The sequence below is a fragment of the Pieris napi genome, chromosome 9 (assembly GCF_905475465.1).
Source record: "Pieris napi chromosome 9, ilPieNapi1.2, whole genome shotgun sequence".
In the NCBI taxonomy this organism is placed as follows: Eukaryota; Metazoa; Arthropoda; class Insecta; order Lepidoptera; family Pieridae; genus Pieris; species Pieris napi.
Window position 1 is genome coordinate 5,437,930 of NC_062242.1, and position 25,131 is coordinate 5,463,060.

The 25,131-nt window shown below is 34.4% G+C and overlaps 4 protein-coding genes across 5 annotated transcripts; 3 read left to right on the forward strand and 1 right to left on the reverse strand.

Moving 5' to 3' along the window:
- Positions 1-299: 299 nt before the first annotated feature.
- LOC125052525 (putative ankyrin repeat protein RF_0381) lies at positions 300-2,863 on the forward strand. Its single transcript, XM_047653421.1, has 2 exons — positions 300-317; positions 699-2,863. The coding sequence occupies exon 2, from the start codon at positions 769-771 to the stop codon at positions 2,452-2,454; it is 1,686 nt and encodes a 561-aa protein (XP_047509377.1). The 5' UTR covers positions 300-317; positions 699-768; the 3' UTR covers positions 2,455-2,863.
- Positions 2,864-12,355: 9,492 nt separating this feature from the next.
- On the forward strand, positions 12,356-15,384 carry LOC125052604 (menin). 2 transcript variants are annotated; one of them, XM_047653546.1, is made up of 5 exons: positions 12,356-13,085; positions 13,290-13,515; positions 13,686-13,983; positions 14,155-14,304; positions 14,718-15,384. In XM_047653546.1, the coding sequence occupies exons 1-5, from the start codon at positions 12,531-12,533 to the stop codon at positions 15,187-15,189; spliced, it is 1,701 nt and encodes a 566-aa protein (XP_047509502.1). In that variant the 5' UTR covers positions 12,356-12,530; the 3' UTR covers positions 15,190-15,384. The 2 variants fall into 2 exon arrangements, with proteins under 2 accessions (XP_047509502.1, XP_047509503.1); XM_047653547.1 differs by having other exon boundaries at positions 12,972-13,097; positions 14,718-15,383.
- A 2,717-nt stretch (positions 15,385-18,101) lies between these two features.
- Positions 18,102-20,273, forward strand: LOC125052788 (cytoplasmic dynein 2 light intermediate chain 1). Its single transcript, XM_047653816.1, has 4 exons — positions 18,102-18,395; positions 18,475-18,826; positions 18,966-19,216; positions 20,085-20,273. The coding sequence occupies exons 1-4, from the start codon at positions 18,291-18,293 to the stop codon at positions 20,271-20,273; spliced, it is 897 nt and encodes a 298-aa protein (XP_047509772.1). The 5' UTR covers positions 18,102-18,290.
- Positions 20,274-20,284: 11 nt separating this feature from the next.
- On the reverse strand, positions 20,285-24,657 carry LOC125052787 (tetratricopeptide repeat protein 8). The gene is made up of 5 exons (XM_047653815.1): positions 24,136-24,657; positions 23,492-23,740; positions 22,796-23,220; positions 21,367-21,541; positions 20,285-20,416 (listed from the first exon to the last, which is right to left on the reverse strand). Exons 1-5 carry the CDS (start codon positions 24,403-24,405, stop codon positions 20,285-20,287), a joined length of 1,251 nt encoding a protein of 416 aa, XP_047509771.1. The 5' UTR covers positions 24,406-24,657.
- Positions 24,658-25,131: the final 474 nt, after the last annotated feature.

Here is a 25,131-nt window from a genome sequence, read left to right on the forward strand (position 1 = left end):
TTTAATTCATACACAGTTGTACACACATGTATAATCGATTCTCAAGCGATTTCAAGTTGAATTTTAAAATTTTCATATATGAGGTAATTTACACACCTCGTAAAATGTAAAAGTAACTGATAATAAGTGTTTTAATAAAAATTTCCTCTTTTACTTTTTTATTTTTATAATAATTATTCAGCATGTGTTTTGGTATTAATTAGGATTGGCACCTTGTAGTTTTAGTAGATCACCATTTCGTAAAACGGTCACACTGCCCAGTAACTGCAGTAGCCAGTGTTCTGTACTTAATTTTGGTTATTGTTTATTTGTCTATGGTTATTGTTTACTTAAATTGATTAATATTTTGGTTTAAAGGTCTCGTTACCAGACATAAAATAATAAAAAAACATAATAATATTATGTACATTTGTGTATGGCGTAATGTGTATAAATGTAAACTGTACATTCTTGATAAATATTAAATTAACCAAATACATAATATACAAAATAGAATAATTAGTTGTATTTGCACAGGATTAGCTGTTCATGCTATTGTTTAAACTAATTCCCCTCTAAGTAAATACATACTGTTTTAAGCTGGTCAAAAGTATAATTTGTAGTCAGAATACCTATGTCATGGAAACGTCTTTAGAAGACAAATTGCTTCAAGACATAATAAAAAGTGATAATAATGCTATTTTACAACATATTTCTAGGGGGGCAAATCCAAATAAAATAACTAGCCATGGAAAAACGTGTTTGGGAGAAGCATCTAAATTGGGTAACATGGTCATTGTACAAATGTTACTTAATTCAAATAGTGAAAATGAAGCGTCAAACCAAGGAATCATTTATAAGAAGTGTAATAGGTCACATAAGAGGAAATTGAAAAGTGTTGGACCTCATGATGGAAGTGTTAGTAAATGTAAAAATAGAAGTGAAGAAATTTATCAAAGTCATAAGCAAGATATTAATGGCAAGGAAATTAAAAATAATGAAAAAAAAAATCAGGATATCTTGGTATCTTTGAATAGTGATGGTTCTAGTAGTGATGACAGTAAAGCAGGTAACACAAAACCTCAGGCAACCTGTGTTGCTACATCTCTTCATGTTGATCTGGAATGGGATGAGGATATAGGTACAGCTGCACCTATAACACATGAAGATGAAACTTGGTCATCAATTTACAGGTGGTATGCTGCTATATTAGAAAAAACAGGTGCTGCATTAGCTTCAGCATCAAAGGTTACTAATGGAATCAATCAACAAGATGCGTATATGAGAACAGCCTTGCATTATGCAACAGAGCAAGGACATACTGAAATAGTAAAATTATTACTAGATTCTGGTAGTAAATTAGATGTGACCGCGGGAGATGGTCTTACTGCATTGCATATAGCTGTTATAAGAAACAATGTTGAAATCGTTAATATGCTGTTGTCAGCTGGAAGTCACATAAACTATAAAACACATGAAAAAATGACCGCATTGCATTTTGCAGCTTCTAGGGGATTTTTAGAATTAGTAAAAATTTTAGTCTCTAATGGAGCAAATTTAGAAGCTAGAGATACCAATGAAAGAACTGCTTTATACTTGGCAACTGGAAGAGGCCACATTGATGTGATAAAATATTTAATATCTTCTGGTGCCAATGTTAATGGTGAAGAAATCCATGGGTATACTCCACTATGTGAAGCTGTATGGCAAAAGTATGCTCAAGTTGTAGAAGTTTTGTTAAGTTCTGGTGCTCGAGTTACTCATTCTCATAAACTTTTACACAATGCTGTAATGCAAGGTCAAAAAGATATAGTCAGAATGCTTATTAATCAAACAGGAGGTATAAATTTGTGTGATGATGCAGGGGACACTGCTTTATTATTAGCTGTTAGATTATCACACATTGAAATACTCAAAGAACTATTAAATAAGAAAGCCAATATAAATATTTGTAATAATATAACAGGTTCTAATGCTTTACATATAGCAGTTGAAAGTTTTAAAGACCTAAACCAGTTTGAACAATTACTTTTACTATTACTGGAGAGAAAAATAGACATGAATGCAACAGCTTTAACTGGCGACACAGCTCTAAATAGAGCACTCTTATTACAAAAGGATCATGCAGCAATATTACTTATCCGCCATGGAGCAGATGTTAATACAATTGATTTTCAATCATGTGGGTTAGACAACCTAACAATGGTTAAACAAAGAGCAACAAATCATTTAGCAAGACTATTACTTAAAGCAGGTCATTACAGGCCGGAACTTGATCAGTGTTGTGTTTTACCAAAAAAAGATACAACTGCATATTGGTTGCATCAGATATGTAAAGAACCTTTTAGTCTATTAGATATTTGTAGGATTCAAATTAGATTACTTTGTAGACAAAAACCACTACATCAATGTATACCTTCATTACCAATACCGATAAGCCTACAAAGATTCTTAATGTTTGAAGATGAAATTTAATGAATCATTTTACTTTTGTAATTTATAATAGGCTAGGCTTATTGTAACAAAACCACCAGTAATCTTATCTGTCCAGTATTTATGATGTTATACTTTTAAATATTTAAAGCATTATTACCTAGTATAAATATATTACAAATCCAAATATAATTTGTTGTTGTATAATAATTATTGACATAGACAGTATATTAGGCTTTATTTTTTGAGGTAAAGAATGTGTTATTATGTTTATTTATATTTATTTTTATGACAGGAATGGCATGGACAACACAATTACTAGTTGGGGCCTATAGTACATTTATTAATAAGTTTTTATGAATGCATTGAATAAACTATACAAGAATACATTGCAAAAAATCATGGTGCGCGATATAAGTACCTAAATAAATACAATATACCTTGATCAAAATCGCTTTTTATTATAACTGGCATTTTTGTACTCTAAGCTGATATTAAAAAAGAATTGTTTTTTTTGAAGTTATACTTCTTTAGGCGCGTTATGAAAATTTGATGAGAGTGAAATTTTACGATGCGCGCGCACCTATGACACAAAATTCGGAGTGTGATTATAGCGTGCGCAATCTACAAAAGAAATAGAATATAAGCTAACTTCACGCATATTCTATTTCTTAGCTTAGCAGCTTTTTTTTTTTTTTTTTTTTTTTTTAATGGCTTTTATATGTGCCAACTGGGCACAAGGTACTTCGCCAGTGTCGTGTAGATGGAGAAGGCACGATGGAGATTGATCGGTGAAAATAATAATTAAGTTAATTTTGAATATGCACCTAAACAAAAACAAAATAGTTGCAATTCGATTGTTAGTTTTAAGACTGCACAGACAACACAAATATGAGTGAGTAATAATACCATTATTAAATACTGTTTCCTCTTTATAATAATTTTTATATATATATTACACTTTAATTTTATTGCTTTCTATATATTTACATAAAAATCTACAATATGGACTAAACACAAACATTAACAAACATTTAACACTTAAAGGACGGGGGACTTTACGGGGAAGAACGTCATAGAGAGGATAGGTTAGTTTGGGACAATTAAATAGAATGTGAGATACAGTGCCTTCATCCAAGCCACACTCACAGATAGAGTGATCCCTTATCCGGAGCTTGGCTAGATGAACAGGGGTGCAAGCATGACCAAGACGAAGACGTGAGATTGTGGATGTAATCCAGCGATTTGCATTCCGATAATGACAAAACCAGGGTTGTCTTGGTATGTTTGGTTGGATGGAAGCATAAAACTTACCCTTAACCGATTTGGAGTCATTCCAAAATGTCTTCCAGGTTCTGTCCAGATATGTCTTTGCAAGAGTACAAAGATCCTGTGCTGAATTTTCAAAATGATCTAGAGAACCTGACTCAACAGCTGATTTGGCACATGAATCAGCAGTCTCGTTTCCAGGGATACCTGAGTGGCTAGGAATCCAAACTAGTATGATAGACAATCCTTTTTGATTACAAGAGAGCAGAGTCTCCCTGATTTTTAGAATAATGGGAAAACGTGATTTGCTGCGAAATGGGTTTTCTTTAATGGACATTAAACAACTAAAAGAATCTGTCAAAATAGCTGTCTGTTGTATGTTATGGGAGTGTGCAAACAGGATTGCCTCCAATAGAGCAGTAGCCTCTCCTGTGAACACTGAAGATTCGGGAGGACATTTAAATTTCAGGATAATTCTATACCGAGGAACCCAACAGGCAGCACCAACACAGCCGTCTGGAGACAGCTTTGATGCGTCAGTGTAAATAAGAAGATGATTTGGCCAATTTTGATTAATATAGCTTTGTAATTTGATGTTGGTATCTGGGGCTCCTTTGATCAGACCAAGGTCTGTGATGATGGGAGGTTTGTATACCAGGGCTTTATAAGAAGTAGAATACAGGGGATTTATTGGAAAAGATATCAGGGGGTTAGGGAGGCTGGTGAACTTTAGATAACTATCTAGCAGATAGGAAGAGGAGTTGCGGGTACAAGGAGAATGTGATAGTTGGGATAATCGATGCCAAAGAGGGTGGGATGATAGCTGTAACATCTTGCTAACAAAGCGGTCACATAAATACTGCCGGCGGATGTGTAGAGGAGGATCAACACACTCAACCTGCAAAGCATTAGTGGGGGAGGATTTCATTGCACCTAGAATGATTCTAAGGCACCTATATTGAATTTTGTTTAGTTTCTCAGCAGCTGATTTGTTAAAGGGATCCAGAACAAACATACAGTAATCCATATGACTACGTACTAAGGCATTATACAATAACTTTAAAGAATAGGGGTGAGCGCCCCACCAAACTCCCGCTACTGCTCTTAGTACGTTAATACCTTTTTCGCATTTTTTGATAATGTGATCAGAATGGGCAATTCCGTTCAGCCGGTTGTCTAAATAAATACCTAAAAATTTTGCTTTATCTGTCAGGTTGATTGCTTGATTTTCAAATGAAATGAGTAGAGTGGGAATGTATCTCTTCCTTGTAAACACCACTGCCTGAGATTTGCCCACTGACAGGGACAAGCCGTGGTCAGACAACCACTGGCCTAGATAATACAAAGCAGAATTGATACGACAGGATACTTCCCCTATACTGCCTGAGCTGTGATAGAGGACAATATCATCAGCATATTGTAAAATATTGCAAAAACTGGTAACAGACAGTTCGAGGTCATGGGTATAAATGCTATAGAGCAGAGGGCTGAGAACTGAGCCTTGAGGGAGACCTTTCCAGACTAGTCTAGGGGGAAGAGAGGTATTCTGATGCTTTATCAAAATAGATCTGCTAAATAGCAGATTACATATGAGATGTACCATCCTCGAAGAAACACTCAGCTTAAGCAGTTTCTGCCTGAGCGCTGGAAGTAGGACACTGTCATATGCAGAAGCAATATCAAGAAACACACCCACAAGGTACTCTCCTTTTGTAAAGGCTAGGCGAATGTCTGTTGTCAGTATACTGAGGCTGTCTGTGGTACTCATACCCTTCCGGAACCCAAATTGGGATGAGGGGAGAATATTTCTACTTTCCATTAACCATTCCAGTCGGTTTTTAAGAAGGTGTTCCGTTACTTTAGCTAAAGTAGATGACAAGGCTATGGGACGATAAGAATTTGAATCTGAAGGGTTTTTTCCAGGTTTGAGAATGGGAATGACTATTTGAGATGTCCAAGATGTCGGTATAATACCAGTTTCAAAACTTTTGTTGATTATTTTTAGATAGTAAAGTTTAGCTTTGTCATTTAGTCTAGTCAGGAAGGAATATGGAACGCCATCTTCCCCTGGAGTTGAATCTTTGAGACCATTAAGAGCGATTTGAAGCTCAGAGAAAGAAAAGGGAGCATCCATTTCATTGTTAGCCGGAGCTGGCGTAGAACTTAGAAATGAGTCCACATAGGGAGCGAAAGGTGGAGCCAGTTTATCTGCAAAGTTGTTAAGCCAGTCAGAAGGGTTATTTGAAGAAGGATTAACATGGTTCAGGGAACGACGGAATCTCCTCACATTAGACCACACAATAGAGGATGGAGAACGAGGGCTAAGGGATTCGCAAAATTGTATCCAACTACATCTTTTCTTCCTGGATACCAACCTTTTAATTTTAGCATCAAGCTTCTGGTAATTAATAAAGTTCTCCTGTGTCATACTGGCTGAGTAGGATTTCTCTGCAGCCATTCTCTTATCAAACAAATCGCTGCATTCATCATCCCACCAGGGAGAGGAAAGCAGCTGATTTTTAGGAGAGTGCTTTTTGGGGATCTGGGAATCGGCCGAAGATATGAGAGAATTTAAAAAAAGATCATAGCAAGACAAGACATTTTCTTCGCATTCCAAATCAGGCAGAGTGTCTACCATGCAATCAACGGATTGAGCATAATCTTTCCAGTTTGCTTTTTTGAGTTTATATTTTAAAAGGGGGTTGTGGTAAGAGGGGGGTAAGGATTTGTTATTTAATGAAATAATTACAGGAAAATGATCACTGCCATAGGTGAACTCAAGGGCGTTCCAAGTTAGTTGCGAGGCTAGGTTAGGGGAACAGAGGGTGAGATCCACTGCAGATTTGGGATTCTGATTAGGGTATACCCTGCGAGTTGGAGAGCCATCATTGAGGATGCAGAGATTGACATCGTCGAGTAAGTCAATCAGCAGTGGAGCAAACCTATCACTAGCATGGCACCCCCACATAGTGTGATGGGTGTTAAAGTCACCCATGGCTATGATAGGGCTGGGAAGGGATGATAAAATTGATTGTATCTCAGGAAGAAGAGAAGGAGAAGGGTGAGGAATATACAAAGATACAAAAGAAATGTCTAAGGTACGAACAGCAACAGCATTAATCTGATCGCTGTGGGTAGGGAGAGGAATTTGGGAGAATGGGAGGGAATGCCGTACAAAGACAGCACTGCCCGCATACCCATCATTCCTGTCATCCCGCAGACAGGAAAAGCCAGGCACCCGAAATCGGGAACCAGGTCTCAGCCATGTCTCCGAGATGGCAACAATCGTGGGTTTATGGAGGTTTATGAGGGAAATTAATTCATGTTTTTTTGAACGTAAGCTTTTACTATTCCATTGAATTAGGGTTATTGGGTCCGTTTTGTAGTAATTTAAAAAGTTGGGATAGGTTTTTGGCAACGTTGGGCGGTAGGGGGATTTCGCTACATGGAGCGACAATACTTAGAAGAAATTCAGAAATAAATTCTAACATTTTTCCCTGAGAGGGAAGGGTGTCAACATTATTGTTGAGAGCACAACCATTTGGGAGGGATGAGGAGCACTCACCAACAATAGTCTGGTGAGCTGTTCTATCGTACCCCTTTGCTAGAGGAGCTTGGGGACGAGGGGAGCGATAAAATGTTTGGCGATAGGAGGCATTGGTAGGAGTTTGGGCTTTTTGAGTAGATTTTAGAGAATAGGCAGGAGGGGTAAACATTTCTTTTGTCATCTCAGCATATGAACGTCGGACAGGAGGAAACTTAATTGCTGCTTCAACGTATGAGATGTTGTCCTGGGACATCACCATTTTTATGGATTGCTGTCGAGTAAATTCTGGACAGCCCTTGTCAGAAGCAAAATGTTTGCCTGAGCAATGTAAACATGTGGATTTTTCTAAAGTGACTTCACACGTATCACCTGTATGGGGCTGAGCACACCTGTAACATCTTGGCTTAGATCGGCAAATCGATTTGATATGTCCAAAACGGCAGCAGTTCAGGCACTGTATGGTTGGGAGTTGGTAGGTTTCGACAGGGAGGGAAGTGTGGTAGGAGTAAACCTTGGCAGGGAGCATTTGCCCCCTGAAGGTAAGGACGACAGATTGGGTAGGCACCCAGGTGGTGACACCCTCAGTGACTGTTTTTCGGTTCAGTCGCCTTGATTTTAATACTTCACCACATCCAGGAGGAAGCTCTAATGAAATCACGAGTTCGTCCATTGACCAGTCCACCGGTACACCTCTGACCAACCCCATTCTGGTAATGTTGTAAGTGGGGATAATAGCTTTAAACTTGCACATACTAAGAACCGGGTTGACCAGAAAGTTGTTGGCAGCTTCAGCAGAAGAGAACTCAACGGTGATTTTATTACGGCCTATATTTTTTACACCATCGTGTATGATAGAATTAATTTTGTGCTTATGCATAAACTGGCCGAATGTTATGGCACGTAAAGAGGCTCCAGAAGATGGGTCTTCTACTTCACGGGAGACTTGGACAATGAACGGACCTTTATCTTCATTAGAGTAAGACCTAGGTCCATCGGAGAAGGAGGGGTGGACATAAAGGTGTTGTATAGACGGGTTCGCCTGAGCGGGATCCGTAATAGTTTTTTTAAAGGATGGTTCATTTCTCTCCTCTCCTTGTCGTTTGCGAGACGTAGAAGAGGTTCCCGGGTCAGGAGGCTCGGGGTCAGGATCTAGATCCATATTACTAAAACTGCAGCAACTATATTAATTTAAATTTTATACTTTACCAGCACCAATAGGGTTAGTTTTATCTAAATAGCACAATAACAACTATTTCAGCTTAGGAAAATCACAGAAACTCCGAGAAAAACACGGAAATCTCACTAACACGTGCGTCAACCAAAGCTAACGCGAGCCGACCGCTTAGCAGCTTAACAAGAATTTTGAATATCCATGACAATTGACATCTGACATTGACATTTACCTTTTAAACAAATATAGGAGTTTGAATTATTGTTTAAAATAAAATAAAAGATTATCTATGTATCTAGTTATTTTCATTATACAAGTGCGAATTTTATATGTGCGTCTGAATTATAATCAGAAGTGATTTAAATTTAATATCTAAATCAAAACTAATTAATATGATAAAATATTTGTGAAAAAACTGTGCCAACCTTCCTGAGTGCTTCAATACAATTGAGGTTAACTATCCGTAGGTATTATCGAGTATTATTGTTGATTAAAACTGAAACATGAACCATTATTCATTGCTTATGTTTATTGCGTTTGTTACAGCAACGTTTTAGAAATATTCTATATATCAATAATTGAGAACAAAGATTTAAGCACGAATACTAATAAGGAGAAAATGAAGGCTTGGAGCGATATAACAGAGAAGTAAACATTTTAATAAGTACCTGCATCTCAAAAAAATGACCACATTATTTAATCAAAACATGTAATTTTTCAGATTTAATCTAGCAAATATAAAGACAAGAGACAAAAAACAATTGATGAATCAGTGGAAGTGCACTAAATTGAATACAAAAAAAGAGTTGTCATCTTATCGCCGTGAAACATCTAAAACTGGAGGTGGAACAAAGCCACCATCACCTTCTCGAGACACAATGGATATGGCAGAGATGATACCGCAACGGTTTGAAGTAGATTTCAATGAATTTGATTGTGATGGTGTCGAGGTAGGAATGTTAATTATAAATATGATGTATGGTGATGTTCAAGGTTCAACCTTTCAAGCATAGGCATATGCTCACAACAGTACTTTATTCCCCTACAGGTAGTTAGAGATATTGTAATACCTCAAAACATCCATGTTGCACTTGTAGTACCGAAACTCTGTCCAGCCAGAAGTGAGCCCATTCCCACTTATAATGGACAGTGGGTATAATACACCTTAATACCTGAGTGCGAACCACTCACCATGATACTTAAATTAATAGATGTTATTTATATATTTCAGGATATTACAAATAAAATCATTTTGGAAACAATTGATATCCCAAAAGCCAACAATGACAAGGTAATAAATCAGTTTTGACATAACTTGAATACTAAAAAAGCCAAACAAAGTTGTGCACAACAGTGACAACATAACTTAACAATTTCATTATTTTGTAGGATTAAAGAAAGGTTAAAGAAAATCATGTCGAACTGAACAACAAGAATCCCCAAACAACTCCAAAGAAACCTACAAGGAAGACACCGGTATTATATTTAAATTATCTCTATCTCTAAATAGAATAAAAGAAAGTTGCTATCCAGGTCTGTAGCATGTGCTACAAATTATATTATTAACACATTTATATAATTATATTAATATAAATGTGTTAAAAAATTTATAATATGAATTATAAAAAAATTTAAGTTTTGCATGGACAGAGCTTAAATTAATATTCTCTTATTTGTTGCAGAAAGCAAGTATGTAGTAGTTTTAGTTTTGGAGAAGCCTCGTAGATGCACAACCAAGTAATGATTAATTTAAAATTACAAACCGAAATTCTGATGAAGACAGTCACTTAAAAATAAATAGTATAATGAAATAAAAATGTTTTAAAGATAAATAGTGTTTTATTTGTTTAATGTAAGAGAATAATAATAAATATTTATTTAATTAATTTTTCAAATGTAAACTGAACTTTATTGACTTTAATGACTCCTTTTCCAGTCTTTGATTATTTAATTGTAATTAATTATTTGCATGCAATCAAAAACTATTTTTAATAATGCCAAAGAAGTATAACTTCTTACGCGCGTACATAAGTACACGCACCCTTTTTTTTTTGTAATCAATATAAAACATGTTAAATACGAGAGTTCTGTTTGAGGCTTGGTTGAACGCGCTATGTATTAAAATGTCAGGAATTACGTGTTTGTATAAAGAAATTATTTTTGTCCCATCCATGCATGTTTATAACTTAACCCACGCTACGATCAAACAACTCACAGGTAGTAGTAGTACTATATTATCATAAAATAAATGACTTCAGCATCATCTCGACCTTTTGGGTCTCTAACGTGATCGGTGATTTAATCTGTTAGTACTTGACTTTAGTATTAGAAATCATTATAAATGGGCAAAATAATTGACTCTTTAGGTTGTAGCTATAGATCACTATATGAACGTATTTTGTAAGGCAAAAATCACATATCTTCTTTTTTGAATAGTTGAATACGGAGTTATTGAGATTTGAGTCCAACCTAAAGTAAGCGTACTAAGACGCTACTCAACTCAAGTATGACTTCAGTATGTCAAAATTCAATTCATTTTTGACGTACGGGAGTCAAACCTAAAATCTTAAGTTGTCATCAACTATTTATATAATATATATTGTTGTTTTAGTTAAGGGGCTCAACTCAAGAGGGTGTAACTTTAAATTTTAGTCGAGAGTGGCTTCCATTCTTTCTATTATACTTTAATTAATATACACATATACGGTATGGTTGAAAGACTATAAGCCTGTGCCATAGGCGAAAAGAAAAAAAATAATACACATTACACTGTGCGTTTTCCAATTACAGAGCATAATGCAACTCAGTGCCGCATAATGCCGCATAAAGCTGAAGCTTAATTGGAACGTGAATTAGTTTTCAAATGCATCAGCAGAGTGCGCTAAGTCATAATGCTCAACGTTGAATGTTCCAACTACAGCAACGCTTCGCACAATTGAGCACTCTCAAAACTAATGCTCTCGCGTGCTTCTCGCAATAAATACCAACACAGTGAAAGAAAATTGACCAGTGTATTTCTTTAAGTTGGCATTTATCGATTTTTTCGTTAGTAAATATTATTTATTGTTGAAAAATTTGTTTCGTCGTAGATTTTGAAAATAATTAAAGTTATTTCAAACTGCTAAAAAAAAATATAAGTATGGATGAAGGTATAAATAGTTACTTTTTTTATATTCCACATTTAAAATATGAATACAATTTTATTTTAAAATTCAGATCTGTAAACAAATTTATTTTACAGGATTATACTCTTGTAAACATTGCAATGGTTTTGAAAAAGTATATAATTTTTTAGAAATCATTTAAAAAAAATTACTCAAAACGTAAATGATGTAAACTTCTTACATGAAACTATATATTTTACTGTTAATTTAGCTTGTTAAAACCTTATATTCTTTAAAGGTTTTCTCTTATTTCAGTAAAAAAATGTTAATGAAATAATTTGATTATTAAAATAAGCGTAAAAAGTTTTCAACCAATTATTATTGTTAACCACATTATTTATACATTAATGAGGTTGCTAACTCCATTCAGAAAATTTTTTTCAACACTGACTTAGCGCACTCTGCTGATGCATTTGAAAACTAATTCACGTTCCAATTAAGCTTCAGCATTATGCGGCACTGAGTCGCATTATGCTCTGTAATTTGAAAACGCACACTAGTAACTACTAAATACGATACTACTAGATACGATAGGCCTCATAGCTTAGCGGTCTTATTAAGTGGCAGCTAGGTGAGGGGTACCGGGTTCGATTCCCGGTTCGAGGGCAAGTTTTAAATTAATTTAAATTTGTTCTCGGCCTTTGGGAGGGTTGTGCGGTACCGGACGAGTGCCTAAACCGTACATGGAGGACACGGTCGAATTACTAAAGACAAGCATGAATTATAAAAAAAATCCTATACTTGACGCTGGCTAATGTACAAATCGTGCCAGAGCCATAAAAAAAAAAATACGATAGTGTTGACTGATGCCTATCGTGTCAAATTTTAAGCCGGCTTGTTTATTCACATTTCAATTTTCACATAGTATTACAAATCTGGATTACAAACTAAGTAAACATTTGCACACCTCATCTTAGATGCTAGTTAAATTGTTAAAAAAAGCATTAAATAATGTAAAAATCTAACAATGAGCTTGCTTTTAGAATACAAACATTTATTTCCTATTGATAGCATTCAAAAGGTGTGTGAACTATTTGAAGAACAACTGCGTTCGGAGAAAGAACCAGATTTGTCCTTTTTCTCAATTATTGTTGGAGCAGTAGAAAATAATCTTACTAATATCAAAGCAAGCGATAAAGATGTAAATCTAGGTAGCAATAAATTCAAAATGAAGTTTCCCTCATTAACCTGGGATGAAGTAAAGTCTCTATACGAACGATTCACTTCTTTGATGAAATGTGGCGTGGATGCTAAATTGCTCGGCGGCGAATATTCAACACGAGAATTAGTAAAACGAGTTGCAGATGTCGTTTGGAACTCGTTAACACGTAGTTACTATAAAGATAGAGCACACCTTCAGTCAATATATAGTTTTTTGACAGGAAATAAGTTGGATTGTTTTGGTGTTGCATTTGCAGTTACAGCTGCTTGTCAAGTATTGGGTAAAAATGATGTACATCTTGCTCTCTCTGAAGATCATGCATGGGTGGTCTTTGGAAAAGGTGGAAAAGAAACAGCTGAGGTATAAATAATGGTACAATCTTTCTAGATCCTTTTATATTTATATAAAATAAATTTATGTTTGTGAATTAACTAGCTGTAGTGCCAAAAAAAATAATGTTAAAATATTATTGGAAAAAATATGGAAATGTGATATAAAGTTTTAAGTTAAATGTTCAGGCAATAAAGTATTATATTTATATAATATACTATTATTTGTTTATAGGTAACTTGGCACGGTAAAGGTAATGAAGATAAAAGAGGAAGATCTGTAGGAGATGGTGTTCTTGCACATTCTTGGCTATATGTGGCTGGAAAACCAGTAATATGTACTAGAGTTATGGAACTTGCAGCTTTAGTCTCATCTGTCAACCCCACTTTAACTCCGACAATTGATGTCCATGAAGTTTCTCTAATGCAGTATAAACTTCTATGGCTACTGTATGACAAAGGTAAATTATTATTAGGCTATGAAAAAATGAATGATAGAAAAGCTTTACTGAATATTACTATGTCATGTTATGGTAGAGTGAAATTCACTCTAGGACCTAGATGTAACTAAATGTTACCTAAATATTGGCAGCTGGCCCCAAAGATATTAATGGTTTTCTAAAAATTTCAGGTCATCTGGACACATACCCTATGGCCTTGGGGAATCTTGCCGACTTGGAGGAGCATATGTTATCAAATTATCCTGATGAATCTAAGCAATGCTTATTCAAAGAAACTATAGACACAAAACCAAATACTCCAAAACCAGACTCCACAGCACTCTATCTACAAGCAATCCGTTCATCTAGAAGTCACTATGATGATCGCCATGTTTATCCATATACATTTCAAGGTGGTTACTACCACCGCCATAAGATGTACAAGGAAGCTTTTCATGCTTGGGCCTGTGCAGGAGATGTTATCAGACAGTTTGTATTATTATTTGTTGCTTTTTATTATTCCATCCCACTTAAAATTGTAGTAATTTATATAAGTTTCAACTAGCTCAATATTATACTTTAAAATTATTCCTTCCTAGTATGTGTTGGCATATAATCAAGTAAGGAAATTAAATAATCAGAATGAAATTTATCTTTCAGTTACAATTATTCCCGGGATGATGAAGAAATTTATAAAGAATTTGCAGAAATAGCGAATGAGTTAATACCACAGTTAATGAAGGCTGAAAGTTCCGGGCATTCTGCAAGGTCAATCTTGAAGGATCCGGAGTGTTTTGCATCTTTATTGAGGTAAAGTTAAATACTGCTCAACTATGTTCTTGAATAAAGTTATTTTACAACCCTGTTTGTTTTATCGATTAGTAATTAACAACAGAATTTTATAACTTTTACTATAGTTAAAGTTTCTCTAACGTGAAATTCATTATATATTTAAATATATTTTTTACTGTAATGTTTTTTTTTAAATGTTTTCTAGATAATCCCCTGACTATGTAGTCGTCGGAGGTATTAAATAGCTTACGTAAATGGTATTGGTAACCCGAATAATTAAACAGTACTACCTATTTCTTTTGACAACTTTTTGACCTTATAGCAAATCCTGAAAAGATGCCTCTTAACCTAATATTGAACATTATTTCCTTTAAATTTGTCTCTGTAACTTCTTTACTGTAAGGTTGTAATAGATTTTAATAAACACACAGATTTTATGATGGCATCTGTAAATGGGAGGAAGGCAGCCAGACACCAATTCTTCATATTGGTTGGGCTAAACCTCTCGTAAGCACCATATCAAAATTTGATTCTGAGGTGAGGGCTCAAGTCAACATTGTCTGCAATACTGATAACAACCATATTGGTGAGGATGTACCAACACAAAGTGAAAATAATTCAACAGGAAGCAATGATAGCTGGAATGATGCTTCAAACGTAGAAATGACGGTTCGAGAACAATTAACGGCAGCAGTTAACAGCAGGCCTCGGGTTACACTTTACAGTCATAAAATGGCTGCTCTAAAGCCCTTGTTGCTTGCAGAACGATTAAACACTCACGCCTTGCAATTGCAATTGACTGCTCAAAGCCAACTTCAACGGCCCCAAACACAACGGCGTGATGATGACGAACAGAATAGTGGTTCAGCGGGACGCGCTAAACGAGCTCGCCGGGAGCGTTAAATTATTCGTTTGATGGCCTAGGGAGCGGCAATAAAATTTCTTTATGTCGTGTCCTGATCCTAGAATTGATCAATTCATTAAATGTTTGATTATTCATAGATCTGGCTATGGGAGCGTTCAAGTATTACGTAACGAATTTGGGGAAGGGGGGAGGGTCCTTTTGTAAAACGTTACGATGGGGGTGGGGATTGAATTACGCGTTATTGTTAATATTATTTTCGACTTTCCAGTACTTTACACCACATAATGGTAACTTTTATGTATATAAAGAGACACTGGGTGGTCACGAAACGTTTTATTATTGGGTACAGAAAAACGTTACGGCGCGTAACATGGGGGAGGGGGGAGGGTTTTGTGTCAATAATCTCCATAAATTGCGTGACCTAATACTTGAACGCTCCCTATACCATTCCATACGGCTGGCTATATTTCATGTAAAGATCAATTCTATGATCAACCTGTGACATGCATAATACAAACAATAAATACATACATAAGTATGTCTTGTAATTAAATAAAATAAAATCGTATTCTTGTTTAGATTTACCTACAACTAGCAGTTTAGTGAAACTATTTGTTTGAAAAGTAAAATAAGTTTTTGGTTCCCCCTATGCGAAGGTTTGCAAATATAAAATTCATGAATCAATTGTATTTTTAAAGAGATGTATTTTTATTTTTTATTAGATACTATGTAATTATAAGCTACAATACTAAGTACAAAATAGCCTGCATTTAACTAAAATTTAAGTGTAGTGAGGGTTTTGTTAAATTGTAGATGTTATTTAGGTTTCTGGTATAGAGTCAAACTCTTATCAATTTAAATTTCCTTATTAGACTATTACTTATTTAAATTGATGTGCAAATTTAACTCTACGTAGTGGATGTCTGTTTACATAATATTTAAAGAAGTCTTTTAAGAAGCTTTGAGTAATTTCTTATGTTGGAATTGTAAATTTAACGAAGTTTAAAAAAGAGGCTTAAGAGAAATTGTTCTTATATTTTAATTGTTGTAAATATAACGTTATTTATATGAAACCATGTTTATTTTTGTTCAATGTTGACGATAAAATTTGATGTGATTTACGTCAAATTATTAGGAGTTTGATAATGATTTTCTGCTTACCCAGCGACTTTTTTCATGTCACTAATGGCGAAATATTAGTATTTAATTATGGCACTTCTACTCCAGGTTTTGTTTTGAGGGGCTTAAAGGCTGGCCCATTATACTCTAAAACAAGTGCTTCCTAGATTACTTAATAAATAATCTCTGTTTTAAGTTGTTACCTAGCTCCGTCCCTATTTCGTTACGACCTCAAATAACTATGAAAAGTTGATAACTATATTCGATACTTATGATTTTTAATGCGTAACTTATACAAGTAAAAATGTCGTGAAATATATAAACGTGCTCGTTAATATGCACGCTCATAGTATTCACTCATTTTGATTTGCATTAACATTACTTAGAAAGTTACTCTGCGTTATATTGACACAAAGATTAGAATCAACGCTTTGTAATTTTTTAATAAGTACACATGCTGTTGCACTTGAATATGTTATTTTGTGGTTGTCTTGTTGATTTAAAACATTTTTATGTATGAGACTATTCTCGAATTATTCAGTTTCAGGCTTTTTGATTTTATTAGTCCAAACCTTGATAAGTTATTGCATCATTGTTTTCATATTTTATCAAATTTTTATAGTTTACAGATATTTGTTACTACAGTGTAGGAAATAGTACCTAGGTGATAGCTCCAGTTGTATAATATTACCAGTTGATCAATATAGATAAAACAAAACCTCTAAAATTAAAGAGATTTAGTAAACACTTTCGGCCTTATTATTAAATATGGATTAAAGTTAGTACGGTGTTTGAAAACATATTTATATTTATGTAAATAACATTGCAACCATGGTAACTAACATGATACTGATGTCTCACGTATATAATGCCGTTTATTTTTAATCCCAAAAGTTTCATACATAAACCATCAACACTGATTATATCAGGAAAAATATGGAAGTAAGGTCAAATAATAACAACTTTGTAAATTAATAGAGTGTATAGCAATTCGAAGTAATAAAAGTGTAATAAAATAATAATGTTTGTTTTATTCTCGCCTATATTAACGGTCTGAATTAATGAAATGATTGAAATTATCGATCGATTAGGTACTATCGTTGATCTACAAAAACGATTATATCGTCGCTGTAGAATGATAACATACAAGGGTCCAGAGAACCAAACATTAAAGGAAACGATAAAAATGTTTCATTTCGTCAATGTTTGTTAAAATGTTATTGTGTTTTTGTCCATAGTTTTGGATGGTAAAACGGCCTTATTTATTAATAAGATAAATAAGTCCTATAATAATAATAATGAAGACGATATTTTATTTAAATAACAATGAACGAAATGTTTTCTCAAAAATCAATTCAATATAATTTATTTCATTAAACATACTAGCGGCCATACTACATACATAAAAATGTTTTTTTTTATGTATGTAGTATTTTTGGTTTTTGGCAAATAACCGATGTGTGCACTAATCCTGCAGCCGGATCTTAGACCATGAGTTAAGTTCGGTGGCGGTTGTTGTTGTTCAAATAAATTAAACACTGTTCGAAGTGTCAACTGTCTTGTTTAAAACTTGAGCTTACAACTAAGGTAAAATTAGGGGTAGTGGCCAGTGGGGTTGCGACCGTAACCGTTGTTAATGGTTTCTAAACTAAGTGACACATATGTATGCTATAATGAATATAAATGTCGACCTATTGTACATTCTCGGAAACGATAATGATAGATATATTATAATTTATAATGCAAGAAAAACTAAAGGGCTCATTTATTACTACCAAAACGATTACTTTATTAGTATGCACTTTTTATAAATAGCCTAATTCGAGTAGGGAATTAAATATAAAAAGAACTAACAAAAGAATTGTATGATATGTACCCATTAATTGGACAAGTCAGATAATAGTGACTATTTACTGATTTCGTTGCTTGGTAACCGTTCAAACAACCATTTAGTTGAACAATAATTGTGCTACTAAATATAACAACAAGGTACGATTATTGTATTAAGCAATTATAAATTATGTCAATTCCAGAAATTGCTTCAAAATTAGTGAAAAATTCATTTACTGAATTGAAGAAAAATAGTTCCTCTAGTACTATTATAATAGTTGGAAGTAAAAATGTGGTAAGTACCTATTTTTAAGTGTAGGTATTACGTACGTTGGTGAAGTTACTTGCTCCTACTACTTATTCGCTTTTTGCAGGGAAAATCGTCTTTAATAAATAATTTTCTTGAAAAAAATGAAGCCCCACGAGAGACGTTGGTACTGGAATATTCTTTTGGAAGAAAGTCAATTCAAAAACATGGAATCGACAAAACTATATGTCATGTATGGGAGTACGGAGGTAAATTAGAAATGATGAAAGAAGCGCTTACTGCCGTTCCGGTAGAGCATAATTTCTATTTTTGTATTATGGTTGACTTAAATAAAAGCAGGAGTTTATGGAACGTCTTAGAAATTAGCTTGGAAACCATTGCAAACAATTACAAGAATCCAGATACGTCACCGGAAATAGTAATTATAGGAGGAAACTATGATCTTTTTAAAAACATAGGTACGTACAAGTTAAAATATTAACAAGTTAACCTTTTTTCAAGCAATACAATAAAAAAGAGAGGTAGGTCTGACGATCTGAGACGGTGCTTCGTAATACATAAGTAGTAGATAAGTAATACCAAACAATTTTTTTTCAGAATCTGAACTGAAAAAACTCATTTGCACTACCTTAAGAAGTGTTGCATTTTTATATAAGGCACATCTTATATTTTATTCCCAAAATGAGGCACCTTTAGTGAAGAAAGCAAAGGATATGTTTTATGGAATGGGGTTTGGTAAAGGTATATCTCTGAAGGATAAAAATACAAATTATTTAAAGCCTCTTATAATACCCAAGGGTACTGACAGCTGGGAAAATATTGGTGTGTCCCCGGCAAATCTGGATCAGGTATTTTATTATATAAAATTTACTTATAATTTTTGTAATAGAGTATATATATATATATATATATATATACTATATCATCCGTTCCGTCTGTCGAGAGGGGAAAATTTACTAGATTTTCCTTTGACGCCGGTTGTAAAAGGTATGCCGTATATTTATATTACTGAAACCAGTTTCTTTAAAGCGACTTCGACTGTAACGCGCTTTATCGACTTTTATGGAACCTAATAAAAAATAGGGTAGTGGGTTAGTGATGCCGAATTGGCAAATAACAGAAACATCAGAGCTTTATCGAGTCTTAAAACTAGTAACGGAGAATTTACAGTACAAAATCTAAACGACAAATATGATATGTAGAATTAATAGGAATAATCTGATACTATTTCTTAAACTATGAAAAATAACATCCATATAAGTATATAACATTGGAGTACATGTATTATTTATCCTTTCATTGATATTTAGGAGGGACCGCTTTATTATATCTTTTCATATTAAAACTTAGACTTAGCAATAATGTCCATAAGCGGTGGTATCACTTAACATCAGAGAACCCTCCAGTCCGCTTAGCCCCTGTTATATAAAAAAATGTATACTCTCTTAAAACAAGCTATAATAGAGAAAACCGTTATGTTCTTGTAATTATGTGTATATTTTTACCATCATATCACAAATCTGCATACATCCCATACCATCGAACAAACAAAAATTCGGCGCTGCAGCGCCCGGGTAACGCAGACACAGCGCCGACGCGATGCGAAAACAATTCGAGCTGTGTTTTGTTACTGCTTTCCAAAGTCACTGTTAATAGGTACGGAATAAAAGTCTTAGCAATCATTTCTTTATTTATTAGTTAGTATTTTTTTTACAGATAAAAGCGCGTTATATTTCAAAAATATCGTTGGAACCAACAATAACAATCAAAAGTAATTACTCAGAGGTACAGCGTACCCATCCTGAACCCATATTGGATTCGTTGGCAGCTTTAAAGTGTGAAGAATTACTTAATTTACAATATTTCGATTCTTCTATTAAAGAGCATTTATCTTGTTTGACATAAAATATGTTTTTTTAAAGACCCTCCTTGTTTTGTGCTTTCACCCTAGAATTCAGCGATAGGAGAGCTTTCTGCGCGAGGGGATGCTCAGTGATCGCTAAACTGTTTTGTAAACAGCGACGAGCTAGAATTAAATCACCAGAGGCCTGTTGAAATAAAAAATTGTTTTTTTTTTATGTACTGTACTGTAGACAGGCGTTTGGCCTAGCTATATCTACAGGCAATGCGGTCTAATGGTGAGAATGTCTGAGTGTGCTCCCGCTTACTAAAGACCTATATTAAACCTGGACAAGTTACGGGTGAGAACTTCCACTCCTTTGCTGTTTTAGTATAAGAAAAATTATATTTAATAGTGAGAAGCTTTTAGTGACAATTATAAGTTCTCCAGTTGGAATTTGTGGAACCGAAATCATCAGTATTCTGTGTCTTACAAACCGAAAGAACTAACATTACTTCAATAACAGCAACTGAACTAGGACATCTTAACATTAAATATTATACCATAGACTGGTGCTAAGAGTCGGTGAACCTTTTCCACCATAATATAAGTCCCATGTTTGGTTTAAACGTTCTTGCAAACAAACTTGTGTCTGAAGTCGAAACAATGCTACGTGGTGTCTCGGAATCTAGACACAAGTTTGCGTGTTTTCCGCAAAAAAATCCTCTTTGTCACTACTGCTTTCTTCGAAGACACTCTCCTTAAAGCCTCAGCTATCATCGGTTTACTAGGCATTGACATGTCGAATGACGTTCAGTTTCGCGGTCAAATGGAAGGGAAGGCTTAATTGGCCTCTCCAGAAGCTTGATGTGCTCAGCAAGGTGAGATGGTAGGTTCACTCCGGGCCACCGCTTGCAACGCTATAAAACGCAAATTCGGCCATACATAGAGTATTGTTATCGTCCCGTCCGGGAGCTCCAGTACCAGCTCCTTCCACTTGATCCACCATAAGAATATGGTGTACCAATCCTTAAAAAGCCGGCAACGCACTTGCGAGCCTTCTGGCAATGTGAGTGTCCATGGGCAATTTGAGTGTCCATAGACGGTATAACCTATTATATAAAAAAAAAACTAATAAAAATGTTAGAATCAACTTACAAAAGAAACATGCGCAAGATTGAACCAAATATTTGATCGCGCTTCTAAACTTGTTGAAAAATAGAGGGCTTGTCTAAAACATGGAATAATAAGGTCCCATTGATTGCAGTACAAACAACACAACCCCAAATTGTTGTAAATTTCTGGTCCGGGAATGTGAGTAGCCAAGATTCGTCTGAAACCAAATTTCTGTGATATAGTGTAGCCCTAACCCAAGTGACATTAATACGTCTGATTCGTTGGAAAATAGGTGATTAGCCTTTTGTGCCTTCAGCTATTAATGTTTCGCCGCGAATCAAACCTAGGCAGTCTGCTGAAACCGTGTCGAATAATATTATATGTGAAAATATCATCAACAGTTTTAATGGGTAGACTGGGTACGGTTGAAACAGAGCGAATATCTCAAGAACCGTGCGTGATGCGTTGATGGGTGCAAGGGGAGAACCAAGCAGCCGGCAAGTTGGCACACTAATTGTAGTGTTGCTTTTGTTGTTTGTGTTGTTGATTTAGTTTCTTGATCATGGAGAACAAGAAGTTATGTTTTCGCCGGAAGCAGTACGATCTCTACCAAAAGCTCCTCCAAGGAAATTAACAAAAAGCGAAAACGGAAGCGAAGCGAAGCGGAAGGGCGAAAAAGGAGAAAACCTAGAAAATCTACAATCTACACAGGTACACCTGAAAATATAAGGAAAGAACATGAAATTATATTGAAACAAATCAAAGCTAAACAAGTAAATAAAAGGTTATATGGAGGGGAGATTAAAGCAATTGCTGGGATCAGGAAAAAAGAGAACACGCAAAATGCATCGTTATCATCAAAATAGGAGTGCTACTGTCTTGTATGTATCATGTATGTCACCACATTCGGAAAACAGACCTAGGGAAAAATGGATACAATGCACAGAACGTAAAATGTGGGCGCATGAAGAGTGTAAAGAAGGTATTCTTAATTCTGTTTGCCACAATTGTGATTGCGAGTGATATTTTATTAATTTAAGTATTTTTACTAAACATCCATATAAAAATATTGTTTTTATATAGAAATAATAAGTTTAGTTTTACTTATTAAGTTATAGCTGAATTGCATTAATATTTTTGAATTTCACGACCGTGAAAATTAAATTAATTTAATAAATTTTGTTTTATTTGCATGCGTATCAATTTACACCAGGCAATGTTTCAACCGACCCGTGTAGGGACGGTTGAAACAAATTTTTTTTTTTTATCAGGCTTCACACAAAATACAATATACTGATCTCAAATAACGTTGCCCATTGGTAGACAGATAAATGATCTTTAATTTAATACATTTCTGTTATTGCTTGTACAAAGTTCCGATGCAACAGACGTTATTAGCAAAATTGTTTCAACCGTACCCAGTCTACCCTACCTACTTATAATTTACGAAAACGATATCTTATTTACTTACCTGTAATATCTTAGAGCAATTTCTGGTTGATCATTATAGAAATTATACATAGCTATATTAGCTACGGCTTCCATGTTCGATGGATTTTGAAGTGCAACCACTCTATAATATTTAACTGCTACCGCTGAGTTACCCATCATTTCATGAATTCTTGCCTGCTCCAGTAAAAGCGGAGTATATTCGTGGAAAACGGACAATCCTTGTTTACAAACATCTAGTGCTGAAAGAGGCTGGTTAAGATTAACGTACATAGCTACCAAACGTAAATAAACCGAAATGTGTTTCTGTTGCTTTAATGATCGTCTTAAACAGTCTTCAGTATTTCTATGCATTCCAAGAGCGTAATAACATCGCGCTAATGAGTAACTCCACCACCAATCGTGTTTTTCGTCGAGTTTTTTGACTTGAAATATTACTTCTATTGCCTGAAAAAATTGATAATGTATTAAACTCTTAAGTGGCTTAGACTTTGACATGGACATTCTTGTGTTTCATGTTAAACCAGAAACATGACTATGAATCTCAAAGACATTCAGTGACCTGGGAATTATCATTTTTCCACACACGATGTCATATGTTTGGATCATACTTTTTTCTTACTATCGATACCCTCTTTATGTAAATAAATCTATAGGTGTTGGTTAAACGCCAGTTCCTAGTCAATATTGAGAGGTCGTTTATGATGTTCAATCTTACCTTGCGAACATTACTTTCACAATAAAATATATATTCAAACAAAGTTTTCGCTGCAGGCAAGAAATATTTATCATCTTCAGAAATAAATCTCAGTATTACAGGGGCGTCGGAATAGGTTGAACCTGCCGCTGCAGCAGTTGCAGCTCTAGAGAAACGAGAAGCTGTCAGCAGAGCGGAATGGGCAGTTCGAGCTCGAACAGCTGTTCCTGTCCTAGACCCAAGTGTAGTTGTTGCTAATCTTCGCTCTTGCTGAAACAATGACAAGTCACTTTTTGGGAGATTGATTTGAGAACTGGCAGTAAATGTAAAATTAGAAGCATTAAACATTTAATATATACGTATTTCTTTATTGACGTTCATAACCTACATTGTGTTACCTAAATGAATAAATGATTTTGAATTTTAATTTCAACATCTTAAACATACAGTGTAATCGCAGAGAAGCAACTTTTGAGTTCACTGATATTCTTATTACTGATTATTATTTTGATTTATATGTAAAAGGTAGGATAAAAAAGGTGCTACACATAGAGCAGATTACAATCAATGTTTTAAGCTCCACGATCGATCACTTATACTTATAGATATAGGATACACCCCTAAATTTTTGGTAAATCCTACAAATATGTAGAAATTATACATACGTTATTAGCAGTTTTTATTTCTCTTTGAAATGATGTCCCTGGTCTCGAAGTTTTAGCTATACCCGTATTTATCAAATCATCGTTATGTGCATAGAATTCAACCTCCTCGTATCCATTTCCTGCTATTTTAGCCTGCACTGTCATAGCTCGCATTCGAATAAATTCCACAAATTTATTATTAACGTTTTTGGTCACATCTTGTGAAAGTTTAATACACTTGTGGTATTGTTTTGTTTTATAAAGATTTAGAATTCTGTATTCAATATCCATGGTGTTTCAAATTGGAATACTTATTAGTATGTTTGAATGCGTTGCCATGGTAATTAGTAGACAATATACTTAATCATAATCAAGGCATTTCTTTTTAAGTATAGATTTGATTCTTACTTAAGATACATATACTATAGGTATTTATTGGTAATTCGACGTATTCCCGTTAGTAAGTGGGTGACTATTTGTGATAGTTTTAATGGATTATGTAAAAGTGAATCATTTAAGAGTTAATATGTTTTTTAGCTTTTTTCAAAATAAGTCAAAACGGCAAAATCAAAAATTGATGTAAGAGAAGAAAAAATGATTAAGCACTTTTTATTTATCAATATTAAAACAATAATTACTAGTTCAAATTTTAAAATGCGAGACGAAAAACGATATTTCAATTTTTTTTCAATAAAATGCTTAAAACACGAAAAAACATTATGAAACTTGGCTTGCAGATTATTTTAATAATATAAGCGTAACCATATATTTTTAGCTCTCCAACAATGTGTAACAACTTATTTCGAAGAAACTCTTCAGAAATAAGTCAATAATAATAACTACCAATAATCCTGTATATTTTATAGTATCTATCTATTGTTAAATACTATATGCGTCAAAGGTTTTTTTAAAAACAACTCATTATCTTTCCCATCTTCCGCTACATTTACCCGACATTTAGTTACACAAATTTATGAGTTGAAAAATAATTACTGTCTCAGCCAGAGATGATCAACT

Coding starts and splice junctions, on each gene's coding strand:
- LOC125052787 (XM_047653815.1), bottom strand. CDS start 24,405: ATGGATATTGAATACAGAATTCTAAATCTTTATAAAACAAAACAATAC. Junction 23,741..24,135: donor AAATAAAAACTGCTAATAAC/GTATGTATAATT, acceptor TCATTGTTTCAG/CAAGAGCGAAGATTAGCAAC. Junction 21,542..22,795: donor ATTGCTCTAAGATATTACAG/GTAAGTAAATAA, acceptor ATTTGGTTTCAG/ACGAATCTTGGCTACTCACA.
- LOC125052604 (XM_047653546.1), top strand. CDS start 12,531: ATGAGCTTGCTTTTAGAATACAAACATTTATTTCCTATTGATAGCATT. Junction 13,984..14,154: donor GCAGGAGATGTTATCAGACA/GTTTGTATTATT, acceptor TTTATCTTTCAG/TTACAATTATTCCCGGGATG. Junction 14,305..14,717: donor TGTTTTGCATCTTTATTGAG/GTAAAGTTAAAT, acceptor ATAAACACACAG/ATTTTATGATGGCATCTGTA.
- LOC125052525 (XM_047653421.1), top strand. CDS start 769: ATGGTCATTGTACAAATGTTACTTAATTCAAATAGTGAAAATGAAGCG.
- LOC125052788 (XM_047653816.1), top strand. CDS start 18,291: ATGTCAATTCCAGAAATTGCTTCAAAATTAGTGAAAAATTCATTTACT. Junction 18,827..18,965: donor TGATCTTTTTAAAAACATAG/GTACGTACAAGT, acceptor ATTTTTTTTCAG/AATCTGAACTGAAAAAACTC. Junction 19,217..20,084: donor CCCCGGCAAATCTGGATCAG/GTATTTTATTAT, acceptor TTTTTTTTACAG/ATAAAAGCGCGTTATATTTC.